Here is a 26644-nt window from a genome sequence, read left to right on the forward strand (position 1 = left end):
TATTTGATCCTCCAAATCCAATATTTTAAGGACACGACGAGCATGCTTCCATTTATGGTGGTTCATTGACGGTTCACGATAAAGTCAGCTGGACGTACATGTTTATAGGCATTCGTCAAAGCCCATACGCGGGCTTTGCTTCTATCTATGTCCTGGAACATTTTACGCAACGCGGGGTTTGGCTCGATCATCTCTTCTAAGGGGAGGGTCCCATCGCACTTCTGATCAAAATCCAACGGATCTGGTATGACCAGGCCGTCATTACTAGTCATGGACGAGAGAGAAGATTTAAACTACCAATATCATGATGGCGAGTTAGGCCACGAAGTGCAAGACCATATTCTGTATAGTATTTGTGATGAAGCCCCGAGGCTTCTTCCTCGGAAAGACCGAGAGAGACGAAATATGCTAAAAGCATGTAATTGATCAGCTAGTGATAACTTATAGGTCACTTATGGCTGCGTACCATGAATACGCTGTCCCATTGCCTGTGATATTCGAGTGCTCGCCGAATACAAGGTATTGTCAATGTCAAACCACACTATGAATCTCGGATCCTCTACTTAATTATTGATCGTGATATTGGTATTTCTTTGATGAAGTAAAAACAAGGGCTTACTTACCGCTGGATTCATTGAGAGACATGATAGATACAAGATACGCTCAGGGTATAGGCTTTACAAGGAATGAATGAATACAAAGGGTATGAGTAAAGATACAGCAGCGCGAGATATGGGTGACGGTAATCACGTAGGAGATTGACTCGGGGATGAGCGTACTAAAAATGGTAGTATACCTGATTTGGAAATGCGTTCGCACGGCACTATCGATGAACTCCGCTATACGTCGCCCGAACTCTCTGTAGTAACGACGTCCTCAGCAATATCCTCAAGACCGACACCAGTGAGCATGAATTCTTGCTTCTTTAAATCGTGGGAGGGGCAGACGATGTCAGAGTGGGATGCTGATGTGATTTAAATGAGAAATTGGGCACGGGTGGCGATGGATGACTCGAACATTCCCCAGATGCTGCTCTGACTTCATGCTCTTCATTCTACGTTTAACTGCGTTCTCGAGCTAACTTCAAAATTCCAGATGGCCCGCAGTCGACAACTCGCACCCGGCGTTTCGCGCTTCTCACGTTCCCAAGTTGCGTCTCGCCGTGGTCTGTACAAGGGCCTCAAAAAATCCAAAGATTCTAATGCCGAAGAAACCCCTGCTTTCAAGGAGGTAACAGTTGGTGGAGAGAAGAATGGTTCTACCCGTCTTGTCCCTACCTCCAAAGCACCTCGATTCTACCCCGCTGAAGACGTTCGTCAGCCCAAGAAGAGCCGTAAATCACCAAAGCCCACCAAGCTTCGCTCATCTATTACTCCTGGGTCCGTTCTGATCTTGCTTGCTGGTCGGTTCAGAGGGAAGAGGGTTGTCTTCTTGAAGCAGTTGGAGAGTGGTTTGTTATTGGTGACTGGTCCATACAAGATCAATGGTGTCCCATTGCGACGAGTTAACCAGGCCTACGTGATTGCCACCTCCACCAAAGTTGACCTCGAAGGTTTGAAGGTACTGTCTTCACAGTCGAATTTCATTGGCGATCACTCATAGTCGCGCAGGTTGACGCCAAAATTAACGACGCGTACTTCGCAAAAACCGCTACCAAGGGCTCTGTCTCAGCAGAGGCTGAATTCTTCTCAGAGGGTAAGCCCAAAGAGAAGGAGCCCTTCCCTGAAGCCAAATCGGCCGATCAAAAGGAGTTGGACAAGGCTATCGTCGCTGCTATCCAGAAGCAGGAGAACTTGACTAAATACTTGAAGGCCAGCTTCGGTCTGTCGAAGGGTCAGTTCCCCCATCAAATGGCATTCTAAGGGTAGATAGCGCTTTGATGGGTATGGATTCTTGGTGTAGATGAGCGGGAGTTTGGGCGCAGGCCTGCCTAGGATTTATGATATGCCATGTTGCACCATGACTCCACATTTTTTCGCTACTTATGCATAATGGCCTATACGAACATCCCAGGTCTGAAATTCATCATATTCCTATGAAACAGCGAAAAAAAAAAGACGACCTGAACTTCAGTTGTGTTCATAGCATTATAAGGTTTTAAGAGTCATTTTTGCGATTAAACTCCGAGTACCTACTGCAGTAAACCTGTTAAGTCCGAGCTTCGGGTAGGTTCACGGTTCATTTCTTTTCTATGTTGTCTTACCGGTCTGTGCATGGTGCACACCGTAATCTTACACGTCCATGTCGCTCAACCATCGTAAAGAGAGGCCCATCACAGTCGAAGCGAACGTTCATCAGTGTCCAGACGATATCAGAAGGATTCCTTGACTTGGCAACTGCTGTTCCTCTGCCCCCTTCATTGCCACCTTATTCTACGACCATCATCTTATGCACGATTCTTTCAAGGCTTTTCTTAACAGTTCCATTTTCGATATGGGTAAGGCAGAAAAGCCTTTTTTATAGCTTTTTTAATAAATAGGTGTCTTCAGGCTAAAAAGCGGCAGTGGAGAGCGGAAGAAGTCGTTATGCCCAAGGTTGAAAAACTCAAACCCATAATATCCAAGAAAGTGATGGACGAGATGAAGCGAGCTCAAGTCAGAGCTCCTAAGGAGGAGTTACAAATAATGCACGCCAAACGAGTCAAACAACTAGTTCAGTTTTGTATATCCATTCAAGCCCTTCACGCAACTCTGACATACCACGTGTAATCACATTTCAGTTGACTGACCGACGTACCCAGCTACTTTCCGAGCATCGTTGTCGTCCATTGCCAACCATGTTGATACCACCATTGACGCAACTACCACTCTTCATGGGTTTTTCTGTTGTTCTTAATCGCCTTTCACAGTCCCCCACTCCTTTCGACTCTGAATCCTTCTTCACTTTATCAACACTAGCTCATGCGGATCCGACAGCTACTCTGCCAATAGCTCTTGGCTTCATCACTCTAGCCAATGTGGAGACTTCCCGCTGGTTTATAACTGACCAACAACGGGAGCGTGAAAAGAAAGTGGCAAAATGGAAAGAGGAAAGGCTTTCTCAAGGTCATACAATCCTCGAGCCCCAAAAAATTATCAAGTCTGCTCTGAGGCTTGTCTCAGTGGGGCGTATCCTTGTGGGTACCATGGTACCAGGCGTAAGTGCTCATTACTCATTGAAGACTGTTAGTTCTGACTTCGTTATTACGGTCTCAAAGGGAGTTATTCTTTACTGGGTAACTTCAGCTACTTTTGGACTTATCCAGACCTGGATTTTCGATTACTGGGAGATGCGGAGGAAGAAACACATTTCACAACGTCAACCTTCACCCAAGGCCTCCAAGCATCAATGACATGGCCATGAAAAAGCTAGGTTCGTGTGACAGTACTTAATCCCTTAAATCTTTTCACCGCGGGATGACGATAAAAGTGGTCTTGAGGGAACCCCTTTATGGCTCTCAGAGCTGGTGGTACCCTGTGAATATGTCTTGATCTAATATGACCGCGTTCTACAAGTCTACCGTAAATGAATCATTACTGATAGTGCAGTTTGTAGGTCATATATATCGATATTTCGATTCGATGGATCGCCTGCCCAGGCTTGGTGGGGTAGGGTGTTGGCAGTACTAGGGAGGCATCCGGCCTTTACTCGACTGCAGATGACTTTGACGGTCTTATAGTCTAGTGAACCATATCATGGTTATCCTTTATACTATATAAACCTATATTTTCCCAAAAATAAGGGAATTCTGCTCTCGTTTTCAAAAATAAGCTTAAGACTGGTCGTGAATTTGGCTTCTGAAAGTTACACAGCCACAAGGGCGTGATACTTGTCTGCTACCATGATCAACTACATTCTGCTTGTATCACGGCAAGGCTGGTTGAGCTCTCATAACTTTGCAGATACAAAGACCTGATCTTAGTATAATGCACAGGCAAAGTCCGTTTAGCAAAATGGTTTACCACTATGTCTCCCAAAGCAAAGGCAAAGATCGTGAAAGACGTTACGCAGCTGGTTCTCGCTCGTCGGACACGAATGTGTAACTTCTTGGAATATAAAGGTATGTGGCATTCTCGCGCTTGGGTGATTGTCGAGCGGTGCTTAAGGCAGGTCAGATACAAAAGTCGTCTATCGGCGGTATGCATCACTATTCTTTGTTTGTGGGATTACATCGGGAGACAACGAGCTTGTGACATTGGAAATTATCCATCGTTATGTGGAGGTTCTGGATCGCTATTTTGGCAATGTAAGCATCGTATACTTATATCGCAACCATTTTATGCTCACTCTTATGCCTTGTTTAGGTCTGCGAACTCGATCTGTGAGTCTACATCGTCTACATCCCATGTTGCAGGAGCATATGTGCTTATCACCCTTTAGAATATTCAACTTCCAGAAAGCATATGCTGTATGTTTCTTATTATACTTTAGCTCTGCTGTGGACTAAGCTCCCTATAGATCTTGGATGAACTTATAATATCAGGCGAGCTTCAAGAATCGTCAAAGAAGTCTGTGCTACGAGTAGTACGTCTTTTGCTCTCGCTTTTCGAAAATCTAAACCACATCTTTTCAAAAGGTTACGCAGTCGGATGGTGTAGAAGAACAAGAGAACAGCGAAGATACGTTGGCTCGGTTAGGATCAAGAAGTGGTTAGAATTACTTCCACCTTTCAGTGTATTATAAATGCGTTATAATATTTGGTGATTCAAGGTCTCTTGATATCATGAAAATGTATCCACCAGTGCATACATCTATCTGGCCAACACTCATCAGACGTTCGGCCTATTACAAGAACTTGTTCAATCACGACATCGGTACAGCATTGGCACTTAGATGGGTGGGGGCTGTAACGATCTTTCTTTCTATCGTTCTTTTTGCCAAAAAGGTGATACAATCATGGAATTAGTTACTACGTATATGTATCCTTGTCAGCAAGCAAACAAATTTCAAAAGGCTTATTTACAGATGTCGACTGTCAGCATCAGTAGTTTGATCCGACAGGGACAGGGGGAACTAGAGCTTTATAATGATCTGTCTGCCATCACCGAAATTGGGGTTCATCGCAGGTTTGGCTGATCATACATCACTCAGCCCAGCGCTACAAGTGCTACAAAGCAGGTGTGGACTGAGACGTAGCAACAACATCGGTACCTTCCTTAGCTGATAATGCCGATGTTGATGAAGGTGTCGGCTTGGGCTTGGGCTTGATGTCGTTCAATACATAATGCCGTACAAGGTCAAGAGTAGCTATGGAGTCTTCGACAGACGAGTGACCAACTGATCCACCGCCAGTCTGTATAGTAAGGCCAAGATGTTCTTTTGCCCTGGTTTCCATTAAGCTGCGTGTAGTAGCAATGCGAAGGGCGACTTACAAATCCCGTAGAGCTCGCCTGTACGGTGCCCCAAGTCGGTGGGGAAAGAGCACAACAGTGTCAATGCATCGGTGATGAATCATGCGCAGTGTTTTCAAGTCATTGTCTAAGGCATGACCAACAATGATGGTATCCGAGTTTATAAAGGCATCTAATGAATTCCGTATTGATGATAGAGATAAAGTGGCCTTGGAATGGTCTTCCTGCGTAATGCCAGAGAAGCGGGTATTATAATCTCTATGAAGTGAACATTTTAGACAGTGAACCGCTGAGGATATAAGATACCAACATTATTTCAACACCCTCATCCATTCGGACTAGCTCATCAAAAATTTCAGCGCCTGAACCATCCACCACCGAGACACGTGCTACCCGCATACCTCCGGTGGTATAGATCATCTCGCAATCAAGGGCAACTACATCAAGGGCAGTATCACCGGAGGAAGAAGCGGCTGATTTTCCTTCGGGGGCTGGATTACTAGTGAAGGAAAAAGGGTGGCGAGCATGAATATCCTCCGGATTGGATTCGTAGAATACGTGGGACCCTCGGCTACACCCTTGACCATCACTGGTGGATTTTGAGCAACAAGAATAGAGTCGCAATCTCTCGCCTACGTAAGGAGGAACATTTAGCAGTGAATGATGCAAGATATAGAAGATGTACAAAACTCGCCATTTATAGCCTTGGTGAATGGTCTACCCCAGTGAAATATGCATTCATCTACTCCGGCATCTCGTTTGACCATGTAAGGCTGTGCACATCGTTCACATTGCATCACTTTTCCCTCGGCGTGTGGCCTGTCACCTCCGATCCCGTCCGGGACCCCAGTGATGTACCCCCACTTCTGCATGTCCTCTATTGACATTACGAGGGAGTCGAGATGTGCACGAGTGAGCCGCAAGGAATTCCGCTTCTTTCGCGATTCTTCCCGAATTGCAAGGTCACCTTCAGTTCCTACAGAAGGGTGCGATATTGAATCGGGAAAGGGACGCTTCTTGAGAGTTACTATTGAACTTATTACTGCCTACGGAAACTTATGAGAGACCAGGGCCCGGTGGAATATAAAAATGACCGTACGTTGCGATACGCAAGTTTGTTGGACTTCTTGTATACTTCTTCCTCCTGGCGAAGAGCATGTTCTGTTGCGATAGTCGGATTGGTTGGAAGAATCGTGTCGTATAAAACAACAAAATGGTCGTAAAGTGATTTGACCATGGCCTAACTTATGGTGAATGAAACGACAAAAGGACGGAGGGAATTTGGGATCACCTGACGAACGGGCAAGGCCACCTGAGACAGTGCAGCGTTGATTCTGAGAATTGGAACGCCTGACTGAGGAGGGAAAATCGCATCAGAATGAGTTTCTAGAGCTGAGGTTGACTATTTGAACGTCACGTACTTGTGCCGTTGGTGGTATAGAAGGTTTTGGAATTGGCTTCTGTGTTGCGCTTAGCTTCTGGCGCTGTCTCGGAGGTTCGCTAGTGCTGGCATCTAATGCAGATGGAGCGGAAAGCTCGAATGGCCTCTTTGCTGGGGCTGCTGAGGTCCTGCCACTGGTGCTGGCCATAGGGAGCTTTGATGGTCCAGATACGCTGGTCGCCGTTGTCGATGAAGAGGGTTGCTTTGAGTCATCGATAGAATCAGTGGGAATGGGAGGTGAATGTAGGTCGGTGGTGGAGGAAAGTATGGACGGCGGGCGCATACAGTCATGCCTCGTTGGAGACATTGCTCTGGGAGACAGCCGTTGTTCCTCACGACGGCGGCATCGTTGTGGGCAATGCCATGGGCGGCCGGTAACGGGGCAGTACCGGGAGGGCGGTGCACCGGTGCCGGTAAACCAATGGGAGGGAATGAGGTAATCTGATACGGATAAATGCCGATGGGTCGGTCGACTTGGCAGTGGCGCCGCTTTTCGGCCCATCCTTATTAGCTCTTACGTTCCCCCGAAAAACCATTCGTTGGGCGTAAGCTCTTTTTTTGGTTGGCTTTTGCTCTCATCTTCAAGGCGCAATGGCGTCCCAAGGTTCTACTATTCACTCACGACGACGGCAAGGCAGAGGTCGGGCTGGCTCATTGCACCGCATCGAGTGCGTCTTCATTGATGGCACACACCAACCAGCGCACTCACCACCTGTCGTTTTCTAGGACTGACCCTGGCCACCATCTAACAGGCCCATTCATGGCACAAACGTAGGTCGTTTCTCCACCAAACACCCCACTCAATCCTCACTTCGATTCCCGACTTCGCTGGCATCTCAGCCCTATCGGTTCAAATACCCCCGATTCCAACGGTTCCCCTGTATCACTCAAAGGAAGCGGGTTCAACCATACCAAGCATGCAGAAGGCTTCTTGGCTGATCTCAAGAGCGCCAGATGGGTGGTAGAGCCTGGTGCGTCCATCGCTGCTTTACTGTCCTGTACCCGCACTACCATTGCAACTTACGAGGGACGCCCAGCTTCATCCCTCAAGTTACTCATGATTCCTGTTATATTATACCTAAACTGGCATTTTCTTAGCCCATATGTCTCTCCTAACTCCCCCAATCCCTTCGAGCCGATGTTGTTCATCTCCCACCGTGTCCCTTCGTCACCGGACGACAAACCTCTATATGCAAAAGGCTATTTCGACTTACTGTTTATCGCATACTATGTCATATTCTTCTCATTTTTGCGACAGTTCATTACCATAATCATCTCTCAGCCTGTTGCAAGGTACTTCGGCATCAGGAAGCAAGGAAAGTTGGACAGATTTGGTGAACAAGGTTATGCACTAGTGTATTTCGCTGTGATGGGCGCATGGGGTCTTGTTAGTACCCTCATCTCTGTGTTCATATTTTTGGAAACTGATACATTGGATAGCGTATAATGTCACAATTGCCTACTTGGTGGTATCGTACAGATTCCTTTTGGATAGGTAAGTGACAAATATTGATAGGCGACATTCCTTATCTGAGGAACCTTCCAAGACTATCCTCAGTGGCAAATGCATCCAGAGCTAAAGCGTTACTACCTAATGCACTCCGCCTACTGGTGTCAACAGTTCATAGTCCTCCTACTTCGTCTCGAAAAGCCACGGTCAGATTATACAGAACTAATTGCACACCACATTGTCACGTTGTGGTTAATTGGGTATGTTATTGCATTGCTGGCTGCAATATCTAGACTAAAAATGGAAAATAATATTACAGGTGGAGTTATCTAGTCAATCTCACCCTTATAGGTCATGCTGTTCACATGAGCATGGATATCCCTGATGCTTTCTTGGCTGTATGTTTGTTTTCTAACTGTTTGAGTCTCATCTTGTTAACTTGGTCTGGTCACAAGTTCTCGAAGTTATTGAACTATATCCAGTGGGAAAAATCCAAGTCTATTGCTTTTTTGGTATTTATTTGTATTTGGACGTCAGTCATTTCCCCATATTCCTTGATACACATAGTCTGAGGCGTATTCTTTAGATATTTCCGACATTGGTTGAACCTTGTCATATTGTGGTCAGTCTGGTATGAGTTTGACTTAATACCGTATGTTACCCGAAATCCTATTTCTTTTTGTGTTACTCATCGCACTCATCTTACAGAGAAGCGTCGAGAGCATGGATACCAGAAAATGGAGTATGGCTAACGTGGTGGATGAAATATCAAATATTTACCCCCCTCGTGCTTCTTCACATGCTGAACATCTTCTGGTCCTTCTTGATGTGGCGTATTTTGATACGGTTAGTTATATGTCAGTTTTATCCTTGTATCCAGCTGATATGTTCATGATATTTAGTTCAATTAAGACTGCTGTGACGGTCACAGATGAACGATCTGACGACGAGGATGACGATGAGGATGATTAGAAGAATGATCAAGCTTAACAAACGACAGTGCTTGTCGAGTTACATATTAGATCAACGAATTCTTTCTTTGATACCTTGGATATCCACCAATATAAAACTAACGATAACCGAAGTAAATATCCTGGAGATAAATAGGAGCAAGCGTACAAATACCCTTCACATTCATATTCATTTTTCTTCTACTTCTTTCTTTCTAGGAACTGATTTTAGCAGCAGCATTTTCGGTTGTCTTTGTGTCGTCATTATCATTAGTGTTTGTTGGGGGAGTACGTAGCTCTCCGGTTTTCAAATTATACCCTGAATACGAGGCAAAAAGCCCTTCCTGGTCTGAAAAGTCATCTTCATCTTCCCAAGCTTGAAATTGCACTTTGACGCCAGCTCCAACGTGAGATCCATTGATAGAGTTGGCGGTGTCTGTGCGATTGGGCCAACGTTTCTCTCGTTGTATGTCCAAGGGATCACCGGACGCCATCGCTGTCAAGGCCTGTAGTGTATGCTAGAATTTCATTATTCGTACTGGTCATGTTGCGGATAAAGGGTGACGAGAAACGTACATGTGCATCGTTACCAGCATTGTGTAGATACTCGGTAGGTATCTGCAGATGCCTGCAGACACGCTCAAGTGATCTCCGGTTATGGCCAGACTCACCCTCCAATGCGGCAAAAAGATCGGAAGTATCTATGATGAACATGCCCTCACTGGGAGTGGCGTCAGGGAGTAAGAACGTCAACTCTGGTAGTTGTGCGTCGACCATTTTGGAGCGCAAGTATCTAACATCGACTGAATGGATATAGAAAATTGAGAAAGGAGAAGCAGAGCTCACTTTATGTCCTGGTTGTTATCGTGAAATACAAGATAAACAGGTCCATTTTCAGAAAGGGAGGAGATAAGGTCTTGAATCCGTTGTTTGAAGTCAGCTCTGGTGACGATCTGGCTTTCCCCGAATTTAAAGTGCTGATGACGCGGATCATTAAGAAGGGACGCAGACACAAGCACGTAATTAATCCGTACCTCTCCGTGGTTTGGCACATATGTATTGGTGTAGTACCGGTGCTCCTTCACGATCAGATGGCCTTGTTCTTCGATTTCTTCATCATCTTGCCATCGGATAAGCGACCAACCAAATTCGGTTAAGAGTGTATGATCGCGATCCCAAGCCTCGAAATCTAGAGCACACCAGACGCCACGTTTGCTAGCCCAGTAAGACCGAACACGTTCGAAGAGATCACGGCGCGTGTTAAGCAATGGGTTGGCTCCCTTTAGTCGTTTATTATTTTTCTCGATTTTCTAGATGATGAGTGGAGTCATTAAGTTGAATATTAAGCTGATTGTGTGTATTAAAGTACTTTGAGTGCACTCTTCAGCTCGCCACCAGTTTTATACACTACCGGTGAGACGTGCCGCAGATTGGAATCGGTTAAGAGGCAGTCTGAGTATGGGATAGAGATAGGCTCCTTGGTGAGCCCCATTGCATGTAACCAGTATCTCAGATATTCGACTTGAGCGGAAGAAAATAGCAGACGGGTTTCGTAGTTTTGCAAAGTTCCTGTGGCAAGATCAGGGCCAAGCGACGAATCTCAAAGACACAGAAATACTAGCCCATGAAAAGTTCTGCACCATCGACATCCTTTCTGCGAAGGGGGTGGTCCGGATGAACGAGAGCATCGTGTGCCAGTACGGCCTTGAGTGGACCTCGGTCATCTGGGTTTGGCAGAGCCTGGTGCCTATTACAAGAAGGAATGCATGAGTGGCAGATCAGGGATGAAATCATGTCTCGTTACCATTCAAACCATATATCCGTATATCTGTAATATCCTGTTATCACTGGAGAGATGGCCATCGTGGTGGTAGGAAGAGGGAACGAGAGCGTATGTGGAAAGCTTCTTTCTTACTATATATGGAGAACGTTCCTTCGTCCCAAATTGAAAGCCCGCCCTTATGGGCAGGCCACCGTGAAAGTGAGATTCCGAGTTGAGTCTTTGCTCTCGAACGCGGTCTCGTGATCTCTCCTTTCATCTCTCTCCTAAATGGCGCAGACCGTGCAGAAACGAAAGAGACCTTCAGGCGCATCGAGCTCAGCACGAAGGCTCGACGACGACAATTCTGACGACGACCCTCCAGCACCACCAAAGAAAGTGAAACAAGCCACTGCGAGGAAAAGCACCATTGGTGGCAGAATCGTGAGGGAAAGCGGCGAGGGGGCATCATCCCATTTACCAGGGCGGGGACGGCGTAAGTCTCTGTGATCCTTGTTTTGCTACAATACTCAGACTTTGTGGAACAGGGCAATCCGATGTCGGTGAGGAGGGGGGTGGGAGGAAGAAACGCCGTTACCGTCCTGGAACACTGGCTTTACGCGAAATACGAAAGTATCAGAAAAGCACAGACTTGCTACTTCGAAAACTGCCATTTGCCCGCGTGGTTCGTCTACCTTTTCATGTGCTCAAACACTGTAACTTGAGGTATGCTTACAGGCGACCCTTAGGTGCGAGAAATCGCCTTGGACATGATAACAGACACCAACAACTATGGTGAGGGGGCAGGGTTGCGTTGGCAGAGCTCGGCTATCATGGCTTTACAAGAAGCTACAGAAGCATTCCTTGTTCACCTCTTTGAAGACGCGTGCGTTTCCCCTTTCCTTCTTGTTGGTTTTGATCTTCACACCTTCGCGCACTGTCCAGTAACCTATGTGCAATTCATGCAAAACGCGTAACAATCATGCAGCGTGACATACAACTTGCTCGAAGAATACGGGGTCCATGGGGTGGTCTGGCATGAGTTATTTAGATCCATTATTTTCGTATTCGTTGATCTTGGCTAGTACTTTTGTAGTTATCTCTATTCATGTTGGTTAGTAAATAGTGTTTGTAATTATATCGATGTGGCAACTGCTAGAAGTACATTATGTCCTCGAGTTGTAACAGTTATGGTAAACCCCTATAGACTTAGGTCAGACAGGAGCATACCCAAATCCAAGCGCAAAACGATCCACCCATAACCAATGTTGAAATTTTGAGACGTTAAAGCTTGGAGCTTTGAAATTTGAAGTGACGTTCCATATCTCCAGATCCCTCTTATTAACACATGTCGTGTGATAACTTGCACGATAGCATTGTAATTCAATTTTCCCAGTATCAAACATCCTATGATGAGTTTTCAAACATGACCTCGTACAATGTCAATTTGGAGTGTACCAAGCTATAAAAATGATATCGATAACAGAAGAAAAGTCCTGATCAAGAGAAAGTATGTAGGAGAAAATCAGAGTGATTACCAAGACCGATGCAGCTGAGCACTAGTATGACAGATGTTTGGGTGGATGGAGAAAGTTCCTGGAACGGAAAGAGGTAAAGGAGAACGAATAATTAATACGAGTACACAGAATACCCGCAATAAAAAGAAAATAGTCTTCAGTTATGCACGAATCCAATGCGAGTGGGTATTGAGTATAGAGAATGCGATATAAATGAGCGGAATCGTATACCGCTAATGCATTGCAAGCTATGCGCGGGATCGACAATGTAATGTTAGAGGACTTGCAAGAAAAAGTGTTCTGAATCTGTCCACAAGAGGTCATGAGATCACACTTTGTCTCCTCTGCATAGTCAATGTGGGCCTTGCACCTGCACCAGTGGGAACAGCGTGCATGGGCATGGAAACGGGAGGTGGCCTATATGCTTGCCGCAAGCCGCTGGCGGGGTAAGCGCCAGGTGACGACAGTAATGTGGATGACCTCTTATCCCGAAGGTCGGGTTGACTGCCTAATCTCCTATCAATCGAAGGCTTCTGAGTCACTGTCCTTGTCACTGCCTCATCACTAGAGCGGCGTTGGTGGTGTGGAAGACTTGTATGAGGGCTGGACGGAGAACTACGGTTACTCATCCTTTCTACGCTATTATTCCTGGGTAAACTGGCTGTACTTTGCCGAGGCGATGACTGCGAGAGTTGACCTTGTGAGGAATTATTGTAGGAGCGTGGACGGCCATATTGCTGCATCATGAAAGGAGGAGATGGGGGAAGGAGAGGCATATCCACAGCATAAAATGGCATAGAAGGAAGTACAGGAACTGGAGGGATGCTACCCCATTGAGATGGATAAGGAAGGAAATTCGGCTGCATATGAGGAGAGAGCGGCTGCTTGGTGAAATCACCGATCATGGAATTGCGCTTACTAACACGACGACCATCACGAGCCCGAACATCCTCCGAGGACGATAAGGTATGGGCCGAATACACGGATGGTGGCCTTGAGAAACCACGCTGACTGACAGGAGTGGCAGGTAAGGCTCCAGTGATGCTTGGCGGTCGAGAGCTGACAGGAGAACCATCATTCGGAGAAGGATTTGGGCTTGAAAGCACAAGCTCGGGGACATGCTGTCGCTGCGACGAAGATCTGCCGTATTGCGGACGAGAGTACGAGGGCTGACGAACTACTGAACGCTCTGGTTGCCGGGCCGGCGAGGGTGGGACAAAAGATTGACCAGCTCGAGAGGCCTCGCGCCTTGCTCTTGCAGCTTGGACCTCCTCAGCGTACGCCCTATTCTGTCGTTCCTCCTCAATCATCTTCTTTTCCCTTTCCCATGCTTTACGCTCCTTTTCCCATTCTCTCCTCTCGGCTTCCCGCTTCTGCCGATCCTCTTCTTGTCTGCGCTTTTCCTCCTCGTGAATTCTCCGTTCGCGTTCTTCGCGAAGGAACTTGGCCTTTTCTTCTCGCTTCTTTTTTATGCGTAGAACATAACCGAGAGGAATCTGATCATCCTTGTCGTCTTCAGCAAACCGAACACCCCTTTTAGCAGGTGCTGCAATTGCTGCAACAGAAGCGTCTACAGGTGTCTGGCGCTCCAGTGGCGTCGGGCTCTTTATAACACGAGCTGGAGAAGGCGTCAACTTGGCCGCATCAGGTGTGCGCGTTACCTGAATAGAGCCTATGGTAGACCACGTGAGGAGATAATAGACAAAAGAAGGTATGAGTGTAACGTACCAGATGCTGGAACAGAATTTGATGCTGATGATATCGGGGGCACAAATTCCTCATCATGGCCCTCAGGTACTAACCCAGCTAGAAGCTCTAAGCTTTCAGAGAACTCGATTGCGGCGACTCCGAATTCGGAACCAGTCACGCGCGTACAGTAGACGTCGCCTGACTCCTCTTCACGAGTCCATACAAGCACTCTGTCCTCGTAACAACGACGAGAAGACCACGTATTTAGCCCTGGACTATGGGTAAGCAACTTGTTTTTTGGCGGGAATCTGTCTATATCGTTATCGGAAGATATGGGCTTCTTAGGGGCTATATTAGACCTTAGGCCGAGGGGCAGTATCGAGAGTTCCTCGGAGCGAGTGAGACGGTCGAGGCGGTGCAACAGGTTCTCCTTGTGCATTTTGGACTCCATCGTTTCTTGTACTGGCAACAGACGAGATATATTGCATGAACGAGGAGAAATGAAGTGGTCTGAACGCTGGAGTAAGGGGGGTGATGATGGCATGAGCTGAAAACTGTTTGTGATGAGAGTTCGAAGATTTGAGCGAGCCTGGGCGATGATGAGGGGAGTGATCGTCCGGAGTGAAGATTGAGTGGTAACATGACGGTCAGACTCTTCAGACTGCGATGAGGTATCGCCAAGCTCAGTGTCACTGCGATCGATCTGTGGTGCAGAAAACAAATTCGCAGCTGGCAACGGCTCCCAGTCGAGTTTCGGGTCCCATTCGTTGCGTAGACCATTCATGCCGGCAGGTTTCTTGCCGCCCATCCATGATTTCCAATTTTTCTTGCTAAGAGAGCGTGAGAGAGGCTCGTCCTCCGGTGTGCGCAGGGCGGTTGAACCGCTGGATGCTGAGGAAGAGGAGGAATTCGCAGGGATGCTGGGCAAGAGCTGGGGCATTGTTGGATGGAGTGCTTTCCGAGAGAGCGAATTGAGAACCCCGGGCTTTTTCTTGATCGTGCTGTCCCTTGAGAGATCGCTGTGCTCGATGCTGGGGGTGGTGGGTGCTGCATCCTGCTTGTCTGAACGCCTTGAGCCAAATACAGAGGCTATCCGACGCATGGTGGTGGAAGGGGACGAGGGGAATAAAGCGACGGGGTGGGTTAAAGAGAGTAAAGAAAGCGATTAAAGCATTACAAATGGACCGTCACATTCAAGACGACAATGAAACGTGCAAGCAAGGTCTGAACTGCCAATCCGGTTTTAGAGCTTGCGGCGCGTCTTCGGCAACTGGCTTTTAGCGTGCACGGCTTCCTATACTAGCCTCTCTAGCCTCCGTATGGCCGTATAGACTACTCACTGGATCAGAACTAGCTCACTGGTCGCGGCGTAAAGGTCAGAGCTCGTCGTTGCAGCCAGCAACAACCATCGTGCTCTGTCATTTGTTTTATGTATTCGCAGCGTCGTGAGAACACCCACGGCATCGCCTGCCACCTCCAATCTCATCAACACGCAGACTTGTCTCACCGGCACACTGACCACACGGCTACCCGGCTATTCTTAGCTATCGCCCTCCTGTCTTCGCCCTTCTTTCTCTCGTCGTCTCTCGCCCTTCCACCACCGTGCAATACGATACTCGTATCGTTCCACTGCACCACACAGGTAGCTCCCACTCACCCCTACGCTCTGTGCCCCTCGCCGTAGTATCAACTCAAGCTCCTCAGGTAATATTCCTAAAACATCGCGGGAACTGAATATCGTGTGCGATTCACCCGGGCGAAGCACCGTCTCGTCATCTGCATTGACTGTCGTTGGTGGGAGCGCGAGCACAATCTGATCTGATCCTGCCACTGTTGGCGTCTCTCCTGTGTTTTCACTCGATAGTGGGAAAAATTTATCGAGGATGTACCCTTGTGGGGAAGAATCCGCATAAATAGCTACAGCGGTTGGATTCAATCACACTCACCTGTATTGCCATTTGTGGTTCCTATGAGCACTCTTTCGCAGAAATCGAGATATTCGTCGATTGTTGCGTCGTCTGCGTCACCTACAGGCCTGTATTTTTGTTAGTCTCAGCCAATACACGTTGATCAGGATTGACATTGCCGATCTGGAGCTGCACTGGTTCTCTCTACTTTCTGCGTCCGATTCATCCATCCTCTTTAGTAATGCCAGGTACTCTTCGAGTCGAGGAAGCGCGCAGGCTGGGTCCGATGGTTCTCTCGGAAGCCTACGGCCGTCACCGACTAAGATGAATAGATGCCCTGATTTCTGATGGCAATGACATTACCTGACTTTCCCATCTAAGCCATACACCATCTTCAAGACAACAATAACTGTAGCCATGAGGCTCAGTTCTGGTGGAACATTATCAAATTTGTGGCTCTCGGGATCGGTCCTCCTGATTCGTTTCAAGCTTGGGGCCAACGAGTAGTGGAGCGTCAACGGCAGTGATAATACACGCCCTAACCGCTTTGCGAGGTCATACAGCGTCGCTAATACGTAATCGACAAATAACCACAGCATCAGTTGGAATTCAAACGCCCATAAACAAGGTACCATCTTACGAGTGCCACCCAGGTAACGAGTAACGCGCCACAGGATAGGTGCAGCATTAAGTTCGGGGGTGAAAACACTGTACTTGGCGTACATGAGTTTTGCAAGGTGAGACGCGAGGCCATGTAGCTGAAGCGTGCTAGGAGCGTGCTGCAGCAATCCAATCAGCTCAAAATCCGGAAAATGCGGCATGAAAGGAATATATGTACATGTGGTGACAGCGCTTGTATGATGTGCTTGGTTAGATGAAGGGTTAATGAAGGAGGCAGTATACGGATTGACTCCAGATATGGGAGCTTGTATGAATCTATAATCCTGTATTTTCGTGATTAGCCACCATGATGCCAAGCATTCAAGTATAGGGATTTACTTTATAAAATCCATGTACATCACCGGCAAACGCATCGTCCAGCATGCAAGCACGAGTACAGCAACAGTGCTCAGAGGCCCATCATATTTTCCAACCAAGCCTCGCTGGTGCTTTGGCCGATTACCAGGTTTTGATTGAGGAGCTTCATCAGCTTCCTCGTCTGAGGAACTGGTTTCGGAATTCTCCCGCAAGAGTTCTGTTAGCTCTGGGTCTTCTTCGCCCTGATTTTCGTCACTGGACAATGAAGACTCTGATCCCGAACTTTCAGCTTCTTCACGAGTTTTAATCTTATTTTCGCCCTCGGGTGGTTCTTCCTCCTGCCCGCGACTAGGTAATGGAGGCTTGACATTCGGGACTGGGTCGGGTCTTTCTCCGTTTTGTTCCAGTATATGAAAGAAAGGCTCTGCCGGAGGCGGGTTAGGAAGAAGATTTAGATGGAGTGCCCATATGTCCCTGCAAATGATCTATTTATGATGAAGATAACTCTGAAGGATAGAGAATCGAACTGACCTCGAATTCAGGAGGTAACTCCCACAAGGCAGTTAAAGCCAAAACCTGGTGGCGCAACAACAGCTGCAGACACTGAAAATAATGGAAACGCGCCCTGGCGCCATGATAGACTATTAAGGGCGTGACATTCAGTTACCATCAATATAACGGTACAGAAAGATAGAAATATCAGCTAAATTGGACGACCTAGAAGGGGAGCGAAATATCAAGAAAATATGATAAACGCACATTGTGGGTTAGCTCTACTCTCCCGCTCCTTCTTCTTCCGCCCCGATTTCAGTGTACGCTTCCTCATCGTGTGATTGCCCAGGTCCTCTGCATCGCCCGACTCGGTCCTGTAGTTCTGGATGTTATTATGTATATGAGCCATTTTTCATGCCTGTTGTTTGAGCAATGTGAGCCGTTACCTGAAGTACATGTCCTTCGCTGCAGGCGATCATTCCACTCGATGGCTCTTTGTGCCATTGTTTAGATCCGCAAACTGGACATTTCCGTCGAGGCGCCATGGTGAGCTAGTTGAATTATTGTTGATGTATTTGTAAGGTAATATTCAGGAGATGGAAAGCACAGTAATGGTGCAGCAGTGGTACTTCAAACCAACTTATCGGTCATGAGCATAGCAGTTGACACCTTACTTAATGAGCGCGACTGGAGACAAATGCCGGCGGTTTGCGTGGTAGGAGTATCGCGCCCACGTGCAACCTCGGCAACTTCCCCACCAATCGCGCTGCAGAATTAGGAAAGTTTGCCCTGCGACTTATCCTGTGTTTTTGAGTAGCACATTCTCAACGTCGTGAACCGTTACCTTAGGACGGCCACGTAAAATGAGACTATACCTTTTATTCTTCGTCCTAGCTGCGCTAGCTACGATTGCAGCTGCGTGAGTGTATCTTTATATTTTTGAAGTTAAAAAACTGACATGCCAGCAACACAGATGGACCAAAGTGAGCTAGAGCGCCTACCACAGTTTAACACGCTGTAACTCACTATTATGATATAGGAGGATCATGAGATTTTTGATTTAGTCAGCGCAGTGGAAGCTACTGAAGGTATGACGTGGCTTCTCTTGTCATGATGGGAGGTTAAGGTCTCGTATGTTAGGCAAGGGTACGACATTCTACTCGTGGCTAGATATCCCTTCCACAGCTACACTCGCCCAAATCAACAAAGCATATCGGAAGAAAAGTATACTACTTCAGTGAGCACCTGTCTTGCATATCTCACGTTATCAAATGTTCATTCACCCCGAATTAGCCCAGACAAAAATCCTGGAGTTAAAGGTATCCACGAGCGGTTTGCGCGATTGGGTGTTGTCGGTACCATTCTCAGGAATACAGAGGGCCGCAAACGGTATGTTCTACAGGGTCATCCGATTCAAAGAATAATTTTGGATGCTCAAACACGCCGTCACGCAGATACGACTTTTTCTACAAAAATGGTGTACCGAAATGGAGGGGCACTGGGTATTATTACGCGCGGTTTAGGCCTGGTCTCGGGGTAAGTCCTGTATACCTTTTGTGATGCGTCCGTGACTCCATGATGATATATTTGCGTTTCCCTAGACCGTACTCGTCTTTCTCACGCTGATCACCTCGGGTTTGCAATACCTTGTTCAGCGGTTGAATTATTCACGAGACCTCGAGCGCGTGGAACGAATCATACGTGATGCCAGGCTTGCAGCTTGGGGTCAGAAAATGGTACCGCTGGAGGGCAAACGGAAGGTGGGTCTCCAACGATAGAAGACTGTTGACGAGTCTTAAAATCGATCCCCTTTCGCAATATAGGTCAAAGTGAATCTGGGTGGAGCTCCGCGAATTGACGACAACGGAAATTATGTATCCGGCAAAACGATCGAGATGGTAGTCGAGGGTGATAACGTCTACATCGTGAGTTAATTATGCGTTTATCGAAGGGGAAGGGGAATACAGATAACGCTAATTATGCTCCCAGCTTGACGAGTCTGGGGATTTGCATCTACTTGATGCAAGTTCGGCAATCCCTCCCGCCATTACACACACGTGGTTCCTGGCATTCGTCTCTTCCACATTTAGCCGACTCACCAGTCGTACACCGAGTCAAGAAAGTGAAGACTCGAGCGACTCTGCTGAACAGGAAGACGGTGCAGAGACGGAGGACTTATCAGATACCCCCAGGAGCGGTAGCATAACGCCAAGCGGTGCCAGTGAGGGGGGCGAGACGACTTTTAGGCCTACGCGTCTTCCCACTACGAAGGCGGGCGGGAGAAGGAGAAAGGCAGTGAAGAGACGATGATAGTACCTGAATTATTTTTTTCATTTTGGTATTTTGCGGGGAAATAGACTTTTACAGTGACATCACATTTCGATAATAGATGCTGTGAGATCTGTCTGTCAATAGATCGTATCTGTGCGCGATAGTCCTTATCTTTCAATAGAGCGTGTCGGTAGTATAACGACTGACGAGGTTGAAGTTATAGATAACCGGGCTCGAGATAAGTATAATGTGAATGCGACCGCGGGACTTCGAATCTGTTCACGCCGATGCCATCGCTTAAGTAAATCGTCGCCCGTGAAGTCCGCGAAGAGGTCGAAGTTATAACTGTTTATTACTTTGACATTTCATTGTTATCCACATAATAGTTTGGCACTACACACAACGTCGGGCTTCAAGGGGATATGTCCGTGCAATCATCGCAGCCCAAGTCAAGTATATCATTACATGGACCTTTTGGAGATTAAATAACCATCCGTGGATGAAGATTCGACATGCCGAGAAAAATTGGGAATGACCTGCCCTTCGAAAACATACACCCAGTAGTCAGCAGGGCACGATGATAAGAAAACACTGCATTCGAATTTCTTTATGTATGTAGGGATGTGGAGACGAGGGAGGGGTGTCTGAAACAGAATGGCCGAGCAAACGCATCGAAAACGGACTGCAGCCATCAATGCTGGGCAAGAACTTACAAACTAAGTTCACCCCAAGGGGATATAACGAGAACTCTTGTCCCTCAAGGGTTGGAGGACTACATGATCCTCGTGCTCTCAATCAAGGGTAACCGTTTTGATCAGGCTTGGTTAGCGGCAATGTGGTGCGAATCTTCCACACAACCTGACTCGAATTTCGTACAAGACCAAGAGTTCGACGATCGGACCGTGCTGCTATATTCCTGCAGACGTGCCTTGATGGACGGTGCAGGGTCAAAAGCTGTAGGATGTCAGAAGCTAGCATGAGAAGCTGGAGTGCAGAATATGAGCTGTCATGAGAGAGACAAGCTACTAGCCTTGTCCGTCGATGGCGTTGAGATGGCGTCAGGATCAAGTACTTTCCTGGGGTCAATCGATGGCATTTCCGTGCATTTTTACGGAAGCTATCCCTGATTGTGAGTGATCCGCTGCAAGACAAGCCTGATTTTGGCAGGTAAGGCGGAGACATGATTCCTGATCAACTGATTGTCGAAGCAAATGGATCGGCCGAAAGCAACTTGAAAAAGTGAAGACCGAAAACAAACTGACATGAAGTTTTGATCAAGGCGGCTCGCGATTCCGCGGTTTTTCCAGAAATGCGTTAGCGACCAGCGAACGTATGCAGATTCGAGTACTCGGCAAGTTTTCAGCACACGGGCCATTCCCTGCGTGAAAATGATATGATTCAAATGCAGCAACACCACTGTGCCCTGTGGGATGTCGAATGACAGTGACCTGCAGAGCTGTGAAAGATGCCCAGGAGAGCTGCGCGGAGTGGCAATACGGCTGCTTAAATTAATATTAGGTAATATTATTTATGGATATATACGGACAGACAGCGCGGAGAAGCCGAATGGGCTTATCTCTGGCTTATCGACCAATCAGAACACTGCAAAAAACGGTGCCTCGGGTAAATAGACAGCAACAGAAACGGGAGACTGACTCCCTTTAAAGATCTGACTGTAAACGCTCCTTCTTCCTGTTCTCTGCTCTACTGCGCGGTTCGCACGTAACATATCACTGCTTTCGAATCTATATCCTTACAATGGCACAGACATACCACAACGATCTCCTTGCCCCCTACCTTGCTTTGCCCCAGGGCGAGAAAGTCCAAGCTGAATGTATGTCTGCCCTTCCTGCATCCGTTACATCTTGCTCACTTTCGTTTTAGATGTATGGATTGATGGCGATGGCGGTCTTCGCTCAAAGACTACTGTCAGTATCATACAATGCTTGTTCTCCTTCTCTTTTTACTTTCGGATCTCGCTGTCGTCGTCGTTCTGATGTTCGCTTCTCTTTCCAGACCGTGAGCAAAAAAGTTACCGACATCGGCCAGCTCCGCATCTGGGACTTCGATGGTTCTTCAACAAACCAAGCACCTGGTAATGACTCGGATGTATACCTTCGTCCCGCTGCCATCTTCAAAGATCCCTTCCGAGGTGGTGACAACATCCTCGTTCTCGCCGAGACTTATAACAATGATGGTACACCCAACCGGACCAACTACCGACACCACACCAACAAGGTCATGGAGCTTGCCAAAGACACTGTCCCTTGGTTCGGTCTCGAACAGGAATATACCCTATTCGACGCTGATGGCACTCCTTATGGCTGGCCCAAGGGTGGTTTCCCTGGTCCTCAGGGTCCATATTACTGCGGTGCCGGTACGTACAAAATCCTCATTAACGATCGAAAACTCACGTTATCGTTATCTCACAATAGGTACCGGCAAGGTCTTCGCTCGTGATCTGATCGAGGCGCATTACCGTGCCTGTCTTTACTCTGGTGTCAACATCAGTGGTATCAATGCTGAGGTCATGCCCTCGCAGTGGGAGTTCCAAGTTGGTCCTTGTGAAGGTATCTCGATGGGAGACCATCTTTGGATGGCACGCTACCTCCTTGTCCGTATTGCCGAGCAATGGGGCGTCAAGGTCTCTTTCCACCCCAAGCCTTTGCAGGGTGACTGGAACGGTGCTGGTTGCCACACCAACTACAGCACCAAGGCGATGCGAGAGCCTGGAGGAATGAAGGCAATTGATGAGGCTATTGAGAAGCTATCTAAGAGGCACGACGAGCACATTGCTGTGTACGGCGAGGACAACGACCTCCGTCTCACTGGTCGTCACGAGACCGGACATATCAACGCCTTTAAATCTGGTGTTGCTGACCGTGGTGCATCGATCCGCGTGCCAAGGCACGTCGCTGCTCAAGGTTACGGCTACCTGGAAGACCGTCGCCCCGCATCCAACATTGGTGAGCTCTCATTGTGCTATCGTCTATTGTACCTGACTGATAGTCTGCGTCTTAGACCCTTACCGCGTTACTGGCATCATTGTAGAGACCACGGTCCTTGACAAGTAATTACCCTAGAGGATTGTTATTTTGTGTATTATTCGTTTTTTGTAGTCACGACCAGGAGGAAATGGAAAGAAGTCACTATCATAAGATATCCTTTTTAGTAAAGTGACAAACACAGTCAAACTGAAGGGAGTCAGACTTGCTCATCGCCACATTTAGAATTGCTGACAACGAAACCGTGAACTTGCAATAGAAAGGATTACTCATAAGCTCAAGCATGAGCACTACAGCTTCTTCACGATATGACAGATTTATTGTCCTCGAGGAAGCTTCCCCTGCCGGCTTTTCTCAAAGTCCTAACGAATCATGGTGTCCCCGTCCCTAAAGCCATGGCTGTTGCAAGTAAAATGTTAGTATGTCTCAGCGGATTAGCCTTTCCCACCATTCTAATACAATTTGTATCAGCTATAAGGAATTCAATAACCCGGAATCCCTATCTCATTTGACTGATGCAAAGCTCATATCATTCGGTATCAACGATAAGGAGACAAGAAAAGTCTCCTTGAATGCTATCCGGAAGGCCGGCTATACCGCAAAGCTGCCCAAGGCAAGCCCAGGTACCAAAGCTGACAGTAAAAATACACCTGAAAATGCGGAAGGGAGTGGGACATCGCAGTCTAGACCTGCGCCTGCCGTGAAAGCTGTGGTGAGTAATGGATGTGAAGCATGTCGATATATAAGTGGATAACTGTGAATATATTCTGTGCAGACCACACCGACTAAAAGAAAGCGGAAGAGGGATGACGACTTGAATGACCTGCTACCTAATGGACCCCGTGATGAAGCAGCATCGTATGGCAGCCTTGAGTTTGAGGAAGTAATGGATGAAGAGGTTAGTCGAAGATTATATGCCGCTGGACTGGTGTCTGATTGGACTCGTATGACTGATATGGCTCTGGTTTAGATATTGAAGGCGAAGTCCACTGTTGTGAACCGTGCTCCCTTGATGACTGCGTGGTCTACTATAGTTGCAGAGCGAATGGGCTTCCAGAGAGAAGAGGCCCTAAGCATAGGTAAGTGCCATAATGCCATCAATTGTGTCCGACGTATGTATTCATGATGCGACAGCCTCGGTATACACTGAAATGAACGCCATATCGAAAGGCGTTTCTCTTGGTATTTATAGTCATAGTCGGGCGGAAGGGGTGGAAGCTACTAAAGATGGAACTCAACCTTACGTAGAGCTCATGGGTAGAAGGTGAGTGCTAGAATAAGATGATGGCAATATGTCTCACTATATGTGTGGACTAACATGGATTTTAGAATGTAAGTATCCCTCGTCCTTAGATATCACGTTCATCTCTTAATCACCTGTTCCAGTCCCTTGTACCAGACCCAGTCGTCACAATGGCGGGCTCTTTCAAACAATTCTCCTGCCATTCCCAGCACGGCTTTCTCCTATATATCGCGTTCGTTCCGTCAAACCACCCCCTATATCATCGGCTCTTTGCGTCTCCTTGCAGAAAGCTATATACCACACGAGCTCAATTCGAAAGGGTTCTCACTCTATGCGGATTTCAGGCCTGCTGTTGATGGGTGGGGGAAGAGAGGTGAAGTGAAGTGTGAAGTAATTTTGGCTCTTAGAGGCAAGGACAAGACTGGTGCCGATGTTTCGACGGCGAAAGAAGTTATAAAGATACTAAATGTTGAAGAAGAAAAAGAGCCCGATAGAAAGAAGTCTCACGGGCTGACGTTGGAGGAATACGAAGCCATCTTGGACCAAGATCCTACGTTCGACGACCTGGAGTTCACCTAGAAAGGGTCCAGTTGGACTTAGTTGTCTTGCGATCCAAGGTTGCAAAATATTGTACCGTCGCAATTAATAAAATGGTACCTAGTTAAAATGCATTTTAGAGGGCGGTATGTCTACATCCAGCTGTCTAACATAACAGTCTAGTACAATGATAGGTTGTGCTTGCGGCGCGCTGGCAGTGGCGAGATGAAGAATGATGCTACCTTAAAGCTTTTTGATCACGGCTGCTGTGAATTCTGATGTAGTAGCAGCACCTAAGTAGAAAAAGGGTGAGGGCTGGAAAGCAAAAGCAAGATACTTCAGTGACTGACCACCCATATCTGCTGTTCGGACCTGGGCATCGTTGATGACATCAAACGTTGCGCTAGCAATGCTGTTAGCAATGGAGTCAAGGCTGAAATCGACATGTTAAGATATGAAATAGCGTATAAAGAACTTGGGGTACAGACCCGAGGTGCCTGAGCATCATCGTTGCACTAAGGATCATGGCAGCCGGGTTGGCGCGGTTGGTGCCCATGATGTCAGATGCAACGTGCCTGCATCCAGGTTCGAACAATGCATATTCCTTTAAAGTGTATGAGAGCGGGTGCATAAGAATGGTAATAGTAACTTACGCGGCCGATATTGCAACCTGGGACGATACCAGGTCCACCGACGAGAGCAGCACCAATGTTCGAGATGATGGCACCGTACAAGTTTGGCATGACCATGACGTCAAATTGTCCAGGTTTCGCGACCAACTGCATGGACCTGAGAAGAATATGAAAGTTAGGTGTGGACGACTAATGGATGCTGCGTGCAAATGAAATTCACGTGTTATCGACGATCATGTCATTGGCTTCGATGCCTGCGGATTTGTATTCTTCTGCCACACGGCGGAAGGTGTTAAGGAACAGACCGTCTCCGAGTTTCATGATGTTAGCTTTGTGCACACATGTTACTTTCTAGAAAGACACTATCAAAACGCTTTATTGTCTATATATGAGGAAAAGTATACCTTGCGGTTGTTCTTCAACGCAAAGTCAAAAGCAAAACGCGTGATGCGCTCTGCCTTTGCTCGCGTCGAGACTTTCAAGCTTTCGACGACACCAGGGTAGCTCTGGTGCTCCAAACCAGAATATTCACCCTCGGTATTTTCACGAATGATAGTAAAGTCGACATTTGAGTGACGGGTTGGGAAGCCGGGGAGGGATTTACACATCACAACCGACGCGTAAATATCGAGCTGCTGACGCATGGCAACATTCCACGAGACATGTCCAGACTGAGAGATAGGAGTGAACAAAATTCCTGGAGAAAATGCGACACTAGATCAAGTTATTGAACGGAAATGGAGATGGAGTATTACCTTTGAGGCCAACTCGGTTGCGCTTTAAGCTCTCCATTGCCTGCTTAAATAGCTCCTCGCCGGACGAAGATATGCCGGAAACGTTATACTGCTCCCACTCAATGGGTGCACTGACATGCTCGAAGATTTCTTTCACGGAGTCCGTGATCTCTCCACCTATGCCATCACCTGGTATCAGAGTCACCTACCGAGATATTAGCGGCTTTTAATTCAGATATACGTAAAGAAGCCTACAGTATATACACCACCATATTTTGTGGGAAGCTACAGATGCAATTAAACTCAACACATGTCGATAGACGTTTCGATAAGCCAAAACATACTCTTTGGGTTACTCTCGGAAAACCGGCAGAAAGCGTTGTAACTGTTCTCTGCTAAAAAAAAAATGAGTGCAGAGTGCTGGTAAGAGAACAGCAAACATACAGATTGGTGAAGAACTGGGCGGGTCGCCGCCGACAGCGCGTTGCGGAACATCACAGATGTCGAGAAAGAAAAAAAGCGTTGAGGAAAGAAACGGAAGAAAGACGCACCGTCACAGAGGCTTGCATGGTGAGACCACGTGCTATCGGATCAGACAGCAGCGATGCACCCGAAATGGACTCGTGGGATGTCCAGAGTAATTACCAGGAAAGAGCGCCCATAAATTCACCAGTCCTTGGTTTTCTTTCCTTGACCTTTCCGCATTCAG

At 47.3% G+C, this 26644-nt stretch overlaps 12 protein-coding genes across 12 annotated transcripts; 7 read left to right on the plus strand and 5 right to left on the minus strand.

Moving 5' to 3' along the window:
- Positions 1 to 98: 98 nt before the first annotated feature.
- SERLADRAFT_382445 (uncharacterized protein) lies at positions 99 to 727 on the minus strand (the record flags this gene model as incomplete). The annotated part of the gene is made up of 4 exons (XM_007315525.1): positions 99 to 241; positions 298 to 408; positions 467 to 559; positions 624 to 727. Coding segments are annotated over 4 exons (299 nt in total), but the record flags the coding sequence as incomplete, so codon positions are not given.
- Positions 728 to 861: 134 nt separating this feature from the next.
- Positions 862 to 2056, plus strand: SERLADRAFT_461013 (uncharacterized protein; the record flags this gene model as incomplete). The annotated part of the gene is made up of 3 exons (XM_007315526.1): positions 862 to 903; positions 1096 to 1560; positions 1611 to 2056. The coding sequence occupies 2 exons, from the start codon at positions 1096 to 1098 to the stop codon at positions 1860 to 1862; spliced, it is 717 nt and encodes a 238-aa protein (XP_007315588.1).
- A 111-nt stretch (positions 2057 to 2167) lies between these two features.
- On the plus strand, positions 2168 to 3712 carry SERLADRAFT_461019 (uncharacterized protein; the record flags this gene model as incomplete). Its single annotated transcript, XM_007315527.1, has 5 exons — positions 2168 to 2437; positions 2490 to 2651; positions 2720 to 3136; positions 3197 to 3351; positions 3535 to 3712. The coding sequence occupies 4 exons, from the start codon at positions 2192 to 2194 to the stop codon at positions 3329 to 3331; spliced, it is 960 nt and encodes a 319-aa protein (XP_007315589.1).
- Positions 3713 to 3795: 83 nt separating this feature from the next.
- On the plus strand, positions 3796 to 4909 carry SERLADRAFT_461023 (uncharacterized protein; the record flags this gene model as incomplete). The annotated part of the gene is made up of 8 exons (XM_007315528.1): positions 3796 to 3854; positions 3914 to 4039; positions 4095 to 4225; positions 4284 to 4300; positions 4360 to 4387; positions 4438 to 4503; positions 4556 to 4628; positions 4690 to 4909. The coding sequence occupies 8 exons, from the start codon at positions 3821 to 3823 to the stop codon at positions 4704 to 4706; spliced, it is 492 nt and encodes a 163-aa protein (XP_007315590.1).
- SERLADRAFT_461027 (uncharacterized protein) lies at positions 4857 to 7091 on the minus strand (the record flags this gene model as incomplete). Its single annotated transcript, XM_007315529.1, has 7 exons — positions 4857 to 5303; positions 5352 to 5588; positions 5641 to 5957; positions 6020 to 6376; positions 6430 to 6570; positions 6622 to 6684; positions 6752 to 7091. 7 exons carry the CDS (start codon positions 7076 to 7078, stop codon positions 5087 to 5089), a joined length of 1659 nt encoding a protein of 552 aa, XP_007315591.1.
- Positions 7092 to 7312: 221 nt separating this feature from the next.
- Positions 7313 to 9689, plus strand: SERLADRAFT_461036 (uncharacterized protein; the record flags this gene model as incomplete). The annotated part of the gene is made up of 11 exons (XM_007315530.1): positions 7313 to 7439; positions 7498 to 7542; positions 7612 to 7742; positions 7809 to 8158; positions 8212 to 8266; positions 8319 to 8481; positions 8541 to 8619; positions 8677 to 8753; positions 8808 to 8873; positions 8930 to 9067; positions 9124 to 9689. 11 exons carry the CDS (start codon positions 7363 to 7365, stop codon positions 9191 to 9193), a joined length of 1251 nt encoding a protein of 416 aa, XP_007315592.1.
- Positions 9690 to 11513: 1824 nt separating this feature from the next.
- Positions 11514 to 11972, plus strand: SERLADRAFT_347205 (uncharacterized protein; the record flags this gene model as incomplete). Its single annotated transcript, XM_007315531.1, has 3 exons — positions 11514 to 11615; positions 11680 to 11816; positions 11876 to 11972. Coding segments are annotated over 3 exons (336 nt in total), but the record flags the coding sequence as incomplete, so codon positions are not given.
- Positions 11973 to 12767: 795 nt separating this feature from the next.
- Positions 12768 to 15238, minus strand: SERLADRAFT_435283 (uncharacterized protein; the record flags this gene model as incomplete). The annotated part of the gene is made up of 2 exons (XM_007315532.1): positions 12768 to 14119; positions 14176 to 15238. 2 exons carry the CDS (start codon positions 15236 to 15238, stop codon positions 12768 to 12770), a joined length of 2415 nt encoding a protein of 804 aa, XP_007315594.1.
- A 255-nt stretch (positions 15239 to 15493) lies between these two features.
- On the minus strand, positions 15494 to 18134 carry SERLADRAFT_461048 (uncharacterized protein; the record flags this gene model as incomplete). Its single annotated transcript, XM_007315533.1, has 10 exons — positions 15494 to 16026; positions 16083 to 16171; positions 16218 to 16346; positions 16407 to 16611; positions 16684 to 16822; positions 16882 to 16987; positions 17043 to 17506; positions 17553 to 17662; positions 17781 to 17895; positions 17960 to 18134. 10 exons carry the CDS (start codon positions 18056 to 18058, stop codon positions 15677 to 15679), a joined length of 1806 nt encoding a protein of 601 aa, XP_007315595.1.
- Positions 18135 to 18289: 155 nt separating this feature from the next.
- SERLADRAFT_461054 (uncharacterized protein) lies at positions 18290 to 19983 on the plus strand (the record flags this gene model as incomplete). The annotated part of the gene is made up of 9 exons (XM_007315534.1): positions 18290 to 18432; positions 18487 to 18496; positions 18553 to 18601; positions 18654 to 18750; positions 18807 to 18902; positions 18968 to 19049; positions 19115 to 19273; positions 19337 to 19438; positions 19503 to 19983. The coding sequence occupies 9 exons, from the start codon at positions 18377 to 18379 to the stop codon at positions 19821 to 19823; spliced, it is 972 nt and encodes a 323-aa protein (XP_007315596.1).
- A 1483-nt stretch (positions 19984 to 21466) lies between these two features.
- On the plus strand, positions 21467 to 22970 carry SERLADRAFT_461064 (uncharacterized protein; the record flags this gene model as incomplete). Its single annotated transcript, XM_007315535.1, has 5 exons — positions 21467 to 21618; positions 21669 to 21712; positions 21801 to 22161; positions 22220 to 22750; positions 22806 to 22970. 5 exons carry the CDS (start codon positions 21543 to 21545, stop codon positions 22856 to 22858), a joined length of 1065 nt encoding a protein of 354 aa, XP_007315597.1.
- A 125-nt stretch (positions 22971 to 23095) lies between these two features.
- On the minus strand, positions 23096 to 26459 carry SERLADRAFT_461071 (uncharacterized protein; the record flags this gene model as incomplete). The annotated part of the gene is made up of 15 exons (XM_007315536.1): positions 23096 to 23204; positions 23261 to 23501; positions 23565 to 23687; positions 23760 to 23866; positions 23922 to 24053; positions 24173 to 24862; positions 24920 to 25002; positions 25058 to 25173; positions 25223 to 25358; positions 25422 to 25552; positions 25606 to 25898; positions 25957 to 26140; positions 26191 to 26220; positions 26280 to 26330; positions 26380 to 26459. The coding sequence occupies 10 exons, from the start codon at positions 26428 to 26430 to the stop codon at positions 24813 to 24815; spliced, it is 1125 nt and encodes a 374-aa protein (XP_007315598.1).
- Positions 26460 to 26644: the final 185 nt, after the last annotated feature.

The sequence above is a fragment of the Serpula lacrymans genome (assembly GCF_000218685.1).
Source record: "Serpula lacrymans var. lacrymans S7.9 unplaced genomic scaffold SERLAscaffold_4, whole genome shotgun sequence".
Taxonomy (NCBI): Eukaryota; Fungi; Basidiomycota; class Agaricomycetes; order Boletales; family Serpulaceae; genus Serpula; species Serpula lacrymans.